This window comes from Alternaria ethzedia, assembly GCF_023757985.1.
Source record: "Alternaria ethzedia strain BMP 0044 chromosome Unknown scaffold_3, whole genome shotgun sequence".
NCBI lineage: Eukaryota > Fungi > Ascomycota > Dothideomycetes > Pleosporales > Pleosporaceae > Alternaria > Alternaria ethzedia.
Window position 1 is genome coordinate 1,682,677 of NW_026056196.1, and position 14,675 is coordinate 1,697,351.

General features: G+C 52.6%; 5 protein-coding genes across 5 annotated transcripts; 2 read left to right on the forward strand and 3 right to left on the reverse strand.

Moving 5' to 3' along the window:
• Positions 1-1,667: 1,667 nt before the first annotated feature.
• J4E87_002055 (uncharacterized protein) lies at positions 1,668-2,588 on the reverse strand (the record flags this gene model as incomplete). Its single annotated transcript, XM_049373694.1, has 1 exon — positions 1,668-2,588. One exon carries the CDS (start codon positions 2,586-2,588, stop codon positions 1,668-1,670), a length of 921 nt encoding a protein of 306 aa, XP_049237064.1.
• A 771-nt stretch (positions 2,589-3,359) lies between these two features.
• Positions 3,360-5,041, forward strand: J4E87_002056 (uncharacterized protein; the record flags this gene model as incomplete). Its single annotated transcript, XM_049373695.1, has 4 exons — positions 3,360-3,620; positions 3,763-4,088; positions 4,142-4,460; positions 4,508-5,041. 4 exons carry the CDS (start codon positions 3,360-3,362, stop codon positions 5,039-5,041), a joined length of 1,440 nt encoding a protein of 479 aa, XP_049237065.1.
• Positions 5,042-5,335: 294 nt separating this feature from the next.
• J4E87_002057 (uncharacterized protein) lies at positions 5,336-6,352 on the reverse strand (the record flags this gene model as incomplete). Its single annotated transcript, XM_049373696.1, has 1 exon — positions 5,336-6,352. The coding sequence occupies one exon, from the start codon at positions 6,350-6,352 to the stop codon at positions 5,336-5,338; it is 1,017 nt and encodes a 338-aa protein (XP_049237066.1).
• Positions 6,353-7,738: 1,386 nt separating this feature from the next.
• J4E87_002058 (uncharacterized protein) lies at positions 7,739-10,864 on the reverse strand (the record flags this gene model as incomplete). Its single annotated transcript, XM_049373697.1, has 1 exon — positions 7,739-10,864. The coding sequence occupies one exon, from the start codon at positions 10,862-10,864 to the stop codon at positions 7,739-7,741; it is 3,126 nt and encodes a 1,041-aa protein (XP_049237067.1).
• Positions 10,865-11,046: 182 nt separating this feature from the next.
• Positions 11,047-12,513, forward strand: J4E87_002059 (uncharacterized protein; the record flags this gene model as incomplete). Its single annotated transcript, XM_049373698.1, has 1 exon — positions 11,047-12,513. One exon carries the CDS (start codon positions 11,047-11,049, stop codon positions 12,511-12,513), a length of 1,467 nt encoding a protein of 488 aa, XP_049237068.1.
• Between the last annotated feature and the right edge of the window lie 2,162 nt (positions 12,514-14,675).

Here is a 14,675-nt window from a genome sequence, read left to right on the forward strand (position 1 = left end):
CACCAAGTCAAGAGAATGGGCGAAGTGTATGCCAACGCGAAATGTACACTTGTTTGGCTTGGTTGCGATAATCAAAACAATGCTGAAGATGCGTTCGCTCTAATCCTCGAGGCAAATGCATATTTTGCGGTCTTATTCTTACAAGCGAACCAAAGAATTAGCAGGATGGCAAGTATTGCAAAACCGTACCCTATTTCCATGAACAGAGAAAGATGGTTAGGGGTCGTGAGCCTCTTCAAATTTCCTTGGTTTAGAAGAGTATGGACTGTTCAGGAAGCTGCCATCGCTGAGGAATGTTGCGTTTATTGGGGCTCAGCCAGCATTAATATTGCCGATGTATTGGAAATGTGTGTGTGGCTTTCGCAAAGGCAAGATTTCAAAGAGACCATTCGCAACGTTGTTGGGAGATTTAATCGCCCTACAGAGAGAAACATAGAAGTCTACCTTCATTACAATGCGCACCGGCCAAAACGATGGCAGCAATCCCGCATGGGATTGGCTTACTTAGCCACCCATTCCGGAAAAAGCACGTTTACGATGCTCCTCCAGGCTTCCCGATCCCTAAAAGCAAGTGATCCTAGAGACCATGTTTACGCGTTCTTGGGTTGTCCAGCCGCGATTGCCAGTGGAGGCCGCACGTTCGTGGAGGCAGACTATACCTGTTCGATAGACGATCTTCATCTTCGTCTCGCGCATGCGCTAATTGAGAATGCCGCAGAAGGGCCTTTCCTTCTTTCGGCTGTTCGTCACAACAGTAGAGACAGACTTCTGGACTGCATGCATCCTTCTTGGCTACCGGAATGGCATGTCGCCGGGGAACGTCGCGTGAGAGTAGCGGACCCGGACTATTGGTTCCAAGCTGGAGGCACCAGCGAACTCTTCAGAGCCACCCAGCATGGCGAGAAGGGATTGAGCGTTGGTGCTTGCACCTTCGACACCGTCATCTGGAGGTCATCTACAATACAAGGGGACTATGCGGAGGTCAATCCCACTTATGCATCGACTAGCGGACTGAATGGAGTATTCGTCGACACGTTATGGGATGATGTGATGCGAAGCTCGTCACGATTGGGCGTCGCAGTACGACATGTCGACTTTTTCCGCAGCTTATCGATAGGTTACCCAAGCAACAATGTCTTCTCCGCCATTTCTGACCAGAGACAGCAACGCTTAATTGATGCGTATGAAAAGCATATCCGTGTGGCGAGACCGGGTGACAAGGAGGCTGTGATGGGAGTAGACGAGAGACAAGACGCAACATGGCTCAAGAAGAACCTCGACGCTCTCGACAATGCGAGTATGTTTTTGACTAGCTATGGGCGTATCGGAATAGCTCCGCTGGGTGATCTGGTCGAGATTGGCGATGTATGCTGCATCATTTTCGGGGCAATTGTCCCTTTCCTCCTCACACCAGCGAGAGAAGGCCGGCACAAGTTGATAGGCGAATGCTATATCAACGGTGTAATGAATGGCGAGATCATGCAACGTTTCGCTGGAAGCGACCTCAGCGAGCAGAGCATCGTCCTTGATTAGGCCTCGCGACATGCTTCTGCAACGAGACTTGTTGACGGGTCGAGCAATGAGTCGATGGAACATGATTTGGGAGGCTGGTGCAACTCGGCGTAATCTTCGGTATCGTAGAAGATGCGAGGAGCTTATACAGAATACTACTCTCTCTCACTCTCATTCAACCACTTATACACCACCCTCGCGTCCTTCCCTTTATACCTATCGTCCTGCATCGCCTCACCAAAAGCCTCCAACGTAGGCTTATCGAGTATAGTGCGCGCCCCCACCATCTCCGCAAGCTGACTCCCCATGCCCAACACCTTTGCGCAAAGCTCGATGCGAAACCCGCCTTCGTAACCCCGTGAACTCGGTACATTTGCTTGTATCCCTGGCACTGGATTGCTCTTACTCGTGACCCAGCATTGGCCACCAGATACGTTGATTACATCAGTAAGTAGCGCGACGTCCAATCCCATTTTCGAGCCGATGTTCAGGGCTTCAGACGCTGCGAGCGAAGTGATGGCACTGAGGTAGTTGTTGATGACCTTGAACGCTGTGCCTGCACCGATATCGCCGCAGAGGAATATCGCATCTGGCTTGCCCATGTGACTCAGATAGCTCTTCACGGTAGGGAAGATGTCCTTATTGTTCGCGCCTGCCATGAACGCCAGAGTACCATCCTGCGCACCCATGGGTCCACCCGACACCGGCGCATCGACAAATGTCAGCATCTTGCTTGCGCTGGAATATTCCACCGCTTTTGCGACTTCCAAGATTGTGGCTGTTTCGATAGTGCCGCATTCCATGATCAGCTTTCCCTCTCCACCTTTTGGTAGTTTCTCCGCACCGGCCAGGACTCCCGTTTCGGCATCAAGGTACACCTTCTTTACAGCATTTGAATCTGGTAGCATCGTTATGACGGTGTCGGCCTTTTGTACGGCGTCATATGCGTTCTTTACTACTTCCACGGGACCCTGGCCGGAGGCATCTGATTGGAACTTTTCGAGCGCGGAGGTGGATACGTCGCATATCAGGATGGTATGGGTAGAGTCGAGGCCTTTGCGAAGGTTCAGGGCCATGGGATAGCCCATTACGCCAAGACCTGCGAACCATAAACATGAGGAGTGATGGGTTAGCTAGGTAGGAAGGAACGCACCGATGAAGGCCGCAGTCTTGCTTGGTGACGACATCGTGTCGAGAAAGTAATCGTGCCAGTACCTTCTTGTCGATTATTGTTTCCTTCTCTTCAGATTTATTTGAGTATTTTCGCAATCGTAGTCTCAGCTTGCTATTGTGAGGTGTCAATTGGCAGGAGCCATGCCCAGTAGCGCGATGTTTCCTACGGGATTGCAGTCGCGACCGTCTCACCAACATCTTTCCCCGCACACCACCTCACATTTTGACCATCTACTCGCAGACAGTACTTCCATGCTCAAAGCCCCCATCATACCAAGCCGCGTCGTGCTTCCCCAAGCGTAGCCCCGCATCTCACCCCGCGTTGGGGAACACATGGCTTCTCCACCTCCGCAACGTTCGCAGATCGGCAATCCGGCTAATACTCTACACCCTGCCACCGACGTCGACATGCAGACTTTCTGTGTCACTCACTCTTCAGGCGTCCTGCGTATCGAAGCGAGTGATGGCGGATTTATGGAAGTTGGAGAAGGAGCCAGGCCTAGACGATGGACACGAGTAATGAGCGCAGGAAGGCGCATGGCGTACATACATGCCGGATATACGCCTTTCTATCGAGAATGCATAACAGACGAGACTACTTGATCTTTGAGCTCGGATAAGTCATCGGGAAGCATTCCGCTACTGTTTCCCTCGCTTCCTGACATCTTTCGGCAATGGCAACGCCAGACCTTCAACGCTCGCTGACCGACGAGAAACACGAACAAGTGCAGCGCGAATACCTCGCGCAAGATGAGACCCCAGAGATTGTGGAGAACAAGAAGAAAGAAGATGCGTTGCGACGGAAGCTGGACTGCTTCGTTGCACCAGTCATGATGATGCTGATGCTCATCAGCTATCTTGATCGCGGTAACATCGGGTTTGCTGCGACTCAGGGTATGACAACAGATATTGGACTAAAGGGTAGCGAGCTTAACGTACGTTCAGATCGTGATTTGGATCTTGGAAAATTTGCGGCTAATCAAAGCATAGACTGCTGTATCAGTATTTTACATCTTCTACATTCTCGCTGAAGTACGTGTATTCGCTATCCAGCCCTGCTCGTCTAACCTCACACAGTTTCCAACCTCGCTGCTAGTCAAGCGTCTCCAGTTCAACAGAGTCATCCCCACGATTACGTTTTGTTGGGGTGTCACATGTCTCTGCACCGGCTTTGTGCAGAACTTTGCTGGCCTGGTCACTACGCGCATCTTCCTTGGCTTCTTCGAAGGCTGCTTATTCCCAGCGATGACACTTTTCCTGTGTAACTGGTATACTAGAGAAGAGCTGGGTATCCGTATCGCGTATCTCTTCATCGCATCGGCGTTGTCGGGAGCCTTCGGTGGCCTTATCGCGTTCGGCATTCTGTACATGAACGGAGTTGCTGGGTGGTCAGGGTGGAGATGGTAAGTCCTGGCTTTTGCAACTGTAACGGTGTATAGACTAAAGAGTGATAAAGGCTTTACGTTATTGAAGGCATCATCACCATTATCTGGGCAGCCTGTTGCATTTTCCTCGTCCCCAAGTCCTTCGAGACAGCATATTTCCTGAACGACGACGAGAAGGCCCTCATGCGCCAACGCGCACATCGAACACAGGCCTACTCCGACTCGGAGGGCTCTGGGCATTATGGAAAGGCTGATATCAAGGAAGCAGCGAAGGACATCAAGAGCTGGGTTCATGGTCTCATTCAGATCGCGGTCGTAACGATCCTATACGGGTTCGGCACCTTTTTGCCTATCATCATCAGAAATGGGTTCAACTTCTCCACCAAACAGGTACTGCTAGCCACTTACAGTTTGAGATACAGAACTGACGTGCAAAGGCGCAATATCTTGTCATTCCCGTCAACATCTGGGGTGCTATCGTCTACGCAATAGGCGCATACCTGTCTGACCGATATCAAACGCGCTTTCTACCTCTGATCCTCATGGCACCCGTAGGCATCGCCGGTTACGCCATCCTCCTCGCTCCAGTGAGCCCATACGTTCAATACTTCGCCACCTACCTTGTCGCAACTGCCTGTTTCCTCTGCACGGGAGGAAACATCACCTGGCTATCTGCGAATTGTGCGCCTGATGGCAAACGCGCCGCTTCGTTGGGAATCCTGCTCACACTGACCAACATCGGTGGTGTCGTATCTGGCCAGATCTATCAGAGCAACGCAGCGCCGAAGTATACCTTGGGCCATGCGTGGAGTCTCGGCTGTTTAGCGTTTGCGTGGTGCGGATGGTGGATTGTTAGGGCGATTTACAGGAGGAGAGAAGAGAGGAAGGATGTTAAGCTTGCTCAAGGGTATACTATGCCTGCTGGGAAGCAGTATACCGATCGCGAGCCGGATTTTAGGTATCAGATATAGCTGCGCAATCGCCTCAGGGAGTTCAAGAACTTGAGAACGTCGTATTGATTAAGTTCAGACTGGAGGATGTCGCGTGACTTTCAAGTTTTTTGCATCAAAGTATAGAGCAGCGTGATGTGCTTCCAGATTTCTATAAGCCATATGAACAATGTAACAGGGTAGCGGGTTAGACTTCAAGCTCTCCACAGACAGAATATGCACTACCCACAAGCCTTGAAGTATACCAGGCTCCTACACGACACTACTCTTCGACCACTCTCATGACCTCCAGACAGCTACCAACAGTCCCACTTCCTACGCCTTCAGAAAAGACATGTTCTTGATCTGCTCAGTGACATCCTCCAAGCCTTCCATCTTATCCTGTATCAGCTCAATAGCCTTCTGCGGATCCATCCAGCCGGCGAACTTCTCAGGCACCTGCACCTGCATATTGCGTACATCCACCAGAAGAGCTTTCACCAAAGGCCGATTGAACAGCTCTTCCGAGAGATAATTCGGTACCGTCTCGTCGATGGAGAGATTACTAAAGCCCGAGAAATTGCCTTTTGAGAATTGGTCTTGCGCGTGCTCATTCTGAAGTTCTTTCGCCACAACCTTCTCTTTCTTCTCCTTGTAGATGATGAACTGCATAGCCCAAGCAGATCCATGTTTCTGGTACTCTTCCACCGGCATCTGCCGGGCTACGCTCCAAAAGTCGTCCGTGGCGTATTTCTGCGGTGGAACGCACTCTTCGAGCGCTTTGACCGCCACACCCATCCTGCCCCTAGCCTGCTTGCCCCAATGTACCAGATCATACTGGCTTGTGCGCCAAAGTCGAGCGATCCAGTAATCGCGCTTCTCCTTCCCGTCGTACTCGATATGCATCGCCGTTTCCAGCCATGCGCCGACGAACTGTTCGAGGAATACAATGAGTTTCTCTGCGAGAAACTTGCGCGCATTAGGCGTGTTGAGGACGATATGGGCTAGGAGTACGTTGAAACGGATTTCCTTGTGCCAACTTGAGAACGACTGTGTCTGGCTGATCTGCCAATGCCATGTTGCCATGCAGACCTTGATGTCTTGGTCGTTCTTTCGCGCGAGGAAGTTGGCGGCGGCGAAGTCGTTGTAGTTGGCAAACACGAAGTCGAGCTGGAGGCTTGGAGGGATGGTAGGGACATGTAGGCCTTCCGGGTTCTCGTAGATGTCGCGGAGGGTGGGGAGGCGGCCTGAGGGGAACACGCGGCCGGGGATTTTGAGCTTGGATAGCTTGTGTTTGAGGAGGTGACCGGCTTTGTTGTGGAGGTCGAGGAGTTGTTGGTTGGTAAGCGCCATCTTGAGGATGGGAGGGAGAGGAAAGATAGGTGTGTAGATTGTAAGAAGCAGGGTTGGTACGGCCGACAGAAGTTGGTTTTATGGTACGGAATCGAGGTGAAGGTGAGCTGCTCGCGCGACGAGTAGATCGTTGGTGACGCCATGTTCTTTATCGTAAGTGAAGGTAGGTTGTCAGCCTAAATACAAACGCGCGCGATTCTCGCTCACCTCGACATGACCGACTAACACATACATAGTAGAGATATATCTATCTTCTACTGTCCTTTTACGCTGTGACCTCATACAAACCAAAAAGCTAAACAGGTCTGCAGCCTACATCAACACAAAAACCTGCAAAGTAGCTAGCCCAACGTCAATGTAGTCTCTAGACCTACTCAGATTCTTCCTAAGTTAACGTGCTGTGGTATAAAAAAAAAAGGAATTGGCAAAAACAAAATGATGGCGCCAACAACCTACTAACACAGAGTCGTACTCTATAGCGTGCTTTCTGTTGTCAACTGTAGTGAATCGAACCCACGAGCGACCATGGGTATGACTCTGCAATGCTGATAGCCAGTGTGGGTGAGACAACTGACTAGACTAGCCGGTAATGCGCATTGCTGTCTTCTTCGTTTCAATGAGAATCTCTTCGGCGGTGGGCTTTATATACCTAGAGAATGTCGCGATTGACCTATCACAAGCAATTTTGGGGGTCAGGCGGTGGGCTGCGATGTGAGGTGAAGGACGCACGTCATTGTGGGCGTGGGCGGGAGAGTCTGTGCGGGTTTGGGAGTTTAGGCGAGAGTGTTGACGGTGGGAGAGATGGTGAGCTGGAGGTGAGAGCGCGTGAGCGCGGAGATGATGGGTTGTGAATGTATCGACACGCTTTGGAAGTTGGAAGGAACAGCGGATGCAGCGTATGATGGAGACATTGCAAGACAGAGAAGACAATGGGAGATAACTCAGTGACAAGAGGTCACAAAGTGTCCCGGGTGAGGCACTGGGACTTGAAGGGACCACGAAGACAGCGATTACACAGCGAATGAGGATATCCGAGTGTACGAAATGCTAACAGAGCGGTGAGAGAAATTATCCTGTCCTACAAAGAAAAGAAATGAACAGGTACTTTGCCGGCTACATTAGTATACAAGTCAAAGTTACGCAATGTCCAAAGGTAATGTAGACTCTTAGGTAATACATGTCCAGCTTGTTCCTTGAATGGGATGGTCCAATCCAGATATCCAGAGTCACGATCAAGACCAGGGTGACGGGCACCTTGAAGTATGTTTTACATTTCTCCTGCTTCACTATCTTACTTTCATAGTAAAGCGCCATGCGTGTCCCGATGCGAAGATCTAATACAGTGACACGACGCCAAGCCAGCATCTGTCATAACAGTCGTCCTCCTCATGTACTCGCCTGCTTTAGCGCTTCTAACTTCTCAACCTGCCTCCTCAGCATAACAAGCGCACCCAGACTGATCTTCCTGAGTCCATCACGCTCACCCTCCTCACTACCCTCGGCGCTTTGCTCGACAACGTCCTTGGCAGCTTCGATGGCCTTGTCGAGGAGTTTTGGCGCGCCGTCTTCTTGGCTGCGGTAGAGGTACTGTAGCTCCTCCTTGAACGGGGCGACCTCATGCGTGAGTGCGTGGTGTATGAATGCGCGAGCACGGAAGTAGGCGCGTTCAGTGTAGAGCGCAGAGCTGAGCTTGGTCTCTGGCGCTGAGCGATGGACATCGTAGCCAGCTTCGTTGTAGTAAGGTTCCTTGACCAGCACAAGTCCCATAATGGAAACTAAAACCTGTAGTAGCGTGCTCTTCGCGGGACTCCAGCTCTCGTTCCGCTCATCTGTGTGCCATGTGCCCAGTAGACTCAGACAAATCTTGCCATCTTCGTATAGGTTTGGGTTGACAGGTCCGTTGCCGTTTGTCCAGCTATGGAAAAAGGCTGATGGTGCTTCTTGTGGGTATGCTGATCCGAGGTGGAAGTCGATGACGAAAGGCGCGTACTCGTAAGGTGTGTCGTTGGGGCCGATCATGAGGACGCGGAGGAGATCTAATCGCGACTCCCATGTGCGGACGAAGATGCCTGGTGGGAGTGAGCTTCGGAGGATCTTGTGCTCTTTTGCTATCCGGCGCATGAAAGCTGATGATGAAGCTGATGACTGGGATATGTAGTGGTGGGACGCCGGTGGGGCGTCTTCAAGGATAAGGAAAGAAGCCGGGCCATCTGTGGGCTGTTCTGTATGATCATCCAGCGCTATTCCACCCTCTTCATCAGGCTGCTCTTCTGGAGTGGTCTTCGATGTATCGACTTCTTTCGTGATGTCGACAAGATCGGGCATCGATGTATCCGTGTTGCCATCATCTTCTTCCTCTTCGTCCTCATCCTCTGTCGACCAGTCGCCTTCGTCGCCAACGGGCTGTTCGCCATCCATGCCCTCATACTCGATCCACATCTCGTTGAATGACGCCGTGTCGAAATCGCTCTCATCGCTCTCGTCAGAATCGTCGATGTATTCACCCTCTAGTGGATCCATGTTACCGAAATCATCAGCCATGTCGCTGCTGTAGGCAAGAGTGACGCGTTCGTAGGGAACCTTGACATCTACAACAGGCTTTGCTGCGCCAAGGCGGACGGTGAGCTTTCCATCTAGACCCAAGTCAATGACCTCTCCAAACCAGTCGGGGCCAGTGACATTGAGTGGTGTCTGTACACCTTCGATCGAGTCTGGATGTACAAGTACAAAGTCGCCACGCCTTCGAGTTAGTGCTGGAAAAGAGTAAATGTCGTATAGACTGACGTCTTCAACGGTCTCGAGCAATTCTCCTGTGCTTGACGGAGGAAGTAGGTCTGGGCCGAAGAACTCGATGGAAGGATTCTTGAACCATCGCACAGTGGCTATCCGATCTCGGCCCTTGACTGTCTGAACCACACCCACTTTCGAAGGCTTCTTTGTCGCAGTGTCATCAGCGTTATCCCCGTCGCGGTTCTCTTTAGAGAAGACGACTTCACCCGGCCAGACCTCGTCGTCGTCTTCTACATTGGGGTCCGGCAGTAGAGAAGAGCTGAGATCGTGCGTTATGGACAGGTCTTGCCATTGAACGGTGACCCGACTATGTGTCTGCATCACTAAGAAGACATTGAGATCGTATCCCAGGCTTTCCGTCCGCGCGATGCGTGTCACCTTCCCTTGTGGATATCCGTTGGGTAGTTCCCTCGTGCCGTCGTACTTTACAGCAGCGCCGGCGATGTCCTTGAACCGTACCCGATCACCCACGGCCACATCGGTAACATGGTATGATTTGTCGACACCATTTTCGGAGACGGGCAGTGTTGTGGCGGTACCTCCTGAGGCATCGTATCGGTAGAAGTTGGGGCTCTCGAATTCGTCTCGACCGATCGTCGCCGGAGGCTCGTCTGCATTGAAGGCGACATTGCGCGCGCCAATACTTCTTGCTAGCCACTGCACGTCGATCTCAGATGCTCTTGTCTCGACTACCATGCCCACGGGCGGCACGCTCGGATCGTATGCGCCGAATCTCCAGTTTCCTCGCCGCAGGTTGCCTTTTTTGGTCTTGACTGTGTCGCCCACGCTGAGCCGCTCGAGAGTGGTGTCGTCCTGTTCCAGCTCGGCCGGGTCCTCGACGACCACGACTGAGTTGTTGGCCAGCCTGATGGCGACCTCATCGTATACGTTCTCTACCCGCCCCACCCAGTCGCCATACACGACTAGCGCGCCCTCGACGAATTCGTGTACGTTGATGAGCTCGTCGGCCGGGATGTTTCGTATGGATAGATCGTCGGTGGTTGTCTGTGTGATTTGGCCGCCGTTGAAGAGGGTCGCGGGGAAGAGGGTGCAGACTGCCTGGGTGCCAATGACGGTACCACTAATATGATCTTCGGCCTTCCTCTTGACCACATCGCCTACGTACAGCGCGCGATCCAGCAGCTGAAGCTTTGCTTCTGGTATGAGTTCCGTCTTGTACTGGGTCTGCCATGACACTAGGACGGTACCCCGCGGCGGGATACCGTCTTTCATGAACTTCCAAAAATCTTCCCTGGGGATATCGGTGTGGCGTTCGATATCGTCGGGGTAGTCGCGCTGTGGCCGGGGCTCGTGCGAGTCGACATCCCCAAAAGATCGCTCTATGATGCCGACGCTGTACTTGTCGTCCTTGAGCCCCACGGTATCCTCGACACAGAAGACGACATCCTGCGCGCTTTGCATTTGGCGTGCTGAAGTATGCGGTGGTGTGATTTCTGCCACTCCTGCAGTGTTGCCTGGATTTTGCGGTACTGAAAAGGTATTGGAGGCGGTGAAGAAAGGCACGAGGTGATTCGAGGGTAGCGTTCGCGGCGAAATCGGTCGTGTCGGTGCAGCTTCGTCGTCGGCGGTCGAGAGGTCTGTGAGAAAACGATTCTGGAACAGCTCAGCGAGGAAGCGCTCGACTGCGTTGGGTTGCTGTGGTCTATTGGCGTCGTCGTCCGCGCTATTGGGGTTGTCTGGGTGGGAGTGGCCGCGATCCATGAGTCCTGCGGTTCCAATGTTGCGGTAGCGGCCGCATGTGAAGTGCAAAGGGCGCTAACGCGACAGGGGTCAGCCTCGTGGCACCTCCGCCCGCAACTCGACACCTGGGCAGCCACCCCACGCTGCCCTCGCGACGCAATTCAACAGCTGCACGCGTCATTGGACGAGTGAAACGCGACAACATGGCGGATCCCCTCTACGAACTACTGATACCCTACTTCGACGCCCAAGACGCGCAGCTACGGCCCTCTCCCAATGACGCCGTTACCAACACGTACCTATCCCGCCTGACGACACTGCCCTTGGCGGCCCTCACCTCCTCAGAGCAGCAATCGCTATCACAAAGCTCGCAGTCTATACTACGATCACTGCAAGCTCTTTCAAAGCGGTCACATAAACCGATAATATCCTCGACCGACCACCTCCTACACCTCCGCAAGACACTCCCGCAGATTGGCCAAGATGCAGGCACAGTACAGGCGGAGCTGCCGAATCTGGAGACAGTTGCGCAGAACTTCTCCGAGAAATACAGCAGAGGGGCAGACAATGCCATACTAGACAGACGGAGAAAGGCAATGTTGCTGTCCCGGAACATTGACCGCGTATCCGATGTGCTCGACCTACCGACCCTTCTCTCATCCGCCATCAGCTCCTCTACAGCTGCCGCACAAGCCTCGTCATCCACGGCCACGGCCAATGCGAACTATGCCTCGGCTCTCGATCTCCACGCACACATCAAGCGCCTCCATACGCTATATCCAAACTCAGAGTTGGTCTCCTCGCTCACTGCCCAGGCTGAGCAGGAGATGAAGACAATGACCACCAACCTCATAAGCTCGCTCCAGACTCAGGGCATCAAGCTGGCAGGTGCCATGCGAACAATCGGGTGGCTCAGACGAGTGGCGCCAGAACTGGACGAAGCATGGTCAACAAAACAAGCTGGCATAGGCAGTGGAGAAGGAACACTGGGCGCGTTATTCCTTGTATGCCGCTTAGTGTGCCTGGAGTTGATGCTCGGCGCATTAGATCCTCTACGGGAACTCGCAGACCAAGAGACAGAAAAGCGAACAACCAAGGCAGCGAAAGGCGACGCTGGCTGGGCCGTGGGTCAGCAAACAGAAAAGTACCTGAAGAAGTATCTTGAAGTCTTCCGAGAACAGAGCTTCGCCATCATATCCATGTACAAGAGCATCTTTCCCTCCGCCTTACCAGCACCAGGATCCGACGAAAGCGCGCCAGCTGTAAAGCCAGTCAACACATCCAACCCCCTACAACCGATACCGTCGGCCCTCGCAACGTTTCCGCTACACCTCGTAGAAATGCTCTTCGACACTCTGCGAACATACCTTCCAAACGTGCAAGATCGCTCGCAACGAGACTCGCTCCTCACGCAGGTCTTATACTGTGCTGGTTCGCTGGGTAGACTGGGCGGCGACTTTAGCATGATGATCGCTTTACTGGAAGAGGACCTTCGGGCAGAGCTAGGAGAAGACACGGCGGATACCGAGGAACAGGAGGTTGAGGAAGAGTGGGTAGAGGTCATGAAGAAGCACCGTGTTCAGGCTTCTAGGTTGGAGCTGCTTGCATCAGGCGTCGGTTCCGGGAGGACGAGTAGTCCTGTAGACCGGGCTGCGAGTCCAATGAGATAGAGCTTTTGCTGTACTCCGGTTTCAATATACGCCAGACGTCTACATGGTCTTCTGTTCCGTTAGCACGTCGATGTACAAATGAGCCAGGACCTCCTAGGTGCGGTTCCACATACCTTTCCGTGCACCACTTGGAGATTCGCCGACCGATTAGGCTTAGCGTACCTGCATCTTGGGCACTCCTTCCCAGGGAAGCCGGCCAGGGAGCTGCGTCATCCTTACACACCATCACGACCACCTCTAGGCTATTCTCGAATAGTGTTCTCATGTGCCAGACCCTTCGTATCTGCCTGGCAGCTACTCGATTCACACACGTTCTTGCGAGTGTGCTGATCACTGAGGCCCAGAGCGCCTACCTGCCGAAAGGTTCTTCCCGGGAATACTGACGAGTAAACTGCGCTATCTTTGCATTGGACACTGATGATACCTCCTGGGTACGTTATCAGATCTCAATTGAAAGTACAATGTCCGTTGTGTTCTTCTGGCATGCGCGCAATTTACTACGGTATCTGGAGATGAGCTGTACGCTAAGTTGTTCTTTCCGATCGAACTCAAATATGGGGAATTACGCCTTCTCCAGGAAGGGACCAGCGGATACCCCCAGACTACCTTTTCAGGTTCCAATTCATGGTGTAACTCCCTCTGTATCCTCCTGGGGTAGCGTTTTTCCTCTGACCTGTGCGGGAGTATGCCGGATCTTGATATGTTCTTTCCGATAGGTCAGCGATATTTCCTATCTGCTAGCACCATCAAAGAGCTCCCGGCTTCACTTTCAGGTCGAGTTTGAGTTGGTAAACCCATGTGTATCCTCCTGGCGTGACTATCTTGCGCTATGCTATCAGAAGTATGGCCCATGTCACAAGGCCTTTGCCGGAGACATTGATAGTGTGCTTGCTCTATGCTCCGGAGGACAGACCATGTATATTCCAGGCTACCTTCTCCCAGTTAGGTTTAAACTTCAACGCACCGTTGTAGCCTCTACGGGTTATTATACCTCACTGAACTGCTGGGAGGTAGGTCGACGTATTCATCAAGCCGCTCCTGCATGCTATGGGTTTCTTCCCAAAGGAGCCGATGGGGAAACTGCACATCATGCTTTTGAGAAGGAGTACACAAGCCATGAAGCAGCAGCGCAGGAGCGCCTGCCCACGCTGTAGCTGCAATGTAGTGAATCTCGCTCCGCGTCCTGCTTCCTGTTCTTTAGCACCCACAAGAAGGGAACAGGTATGTGCACATTTCCTTTCCAAGCCATTTTCTCCGTTACTGCATTTTGGCTTCAGTGTGCTAATAACTATGTATCTATGTAGCTAACACAATGCCAACTCTCGCGGAAATCTTCCCGTGGCTCGACTGGCCTTCAGTCGGAAACAGTATCGTCGCGGCCGCCCTTTGCGGCCTTTTCTGCATGTTCGTGGCCTTCGTGGCTTGGCTCTTCCGGGTGTCGTGGCCCTGGAAGGGGATGTCGGCGGAGGAGGTGGAGCGCCTCCGGGCGGTGAAAGAGGAGTTGGTGGAGTTGCGGGGGCAGGTGGACCGTCTCGCCCGAGACAACGCCATGTGGCTGCGCGAGCGTGAGCAGCTCGACATGCGGCTCGCCATGCTGCATGACGACTTGCGGCAGTCTCGGGGCCTGCCGAGGATGACGGTCCCCGTTGACCGAGGGGGTCCTCTGCCGGGCGCGCAGATGCGGGCGAGGCGTCTCTCCCTTTGATTTCTTTTCCTTTTGTCAAGTATCATATTAACTCTAGCATCCCTTTTTTTCCATCATATTTACAAAACATTGTAGCCCATGACAGATTGTATCCCCAACATCTCTTTCTTTATCATATTTACATTTCCTTTCTCTCCAATATTGTATCCCAAGACAGCTTGTATCCCTAACATTTCTTAACAACTTACATTTTATGGGCCTTGTCCCCCACGTCCCCGCCGTTAGGCCTGGGGCCACCCCCGATACTGAGATAGGGGGTGGTGCAGACGGGGGTATTCTTACTCATGTTCTCTATTACCTTGAAGGTATACAGAACTTCTCTTCAGCCAACAGTTCCGCTTCAGCCAACAGTTCCGCTTCAGCCAACAGCTTTGTTCCCGTCAACAGCTTCGCTTTAGCACTCAACTTGGCCTCAGCATACAACTTGGCTCCAGCATCCAACCTCGCTTCAGCACCC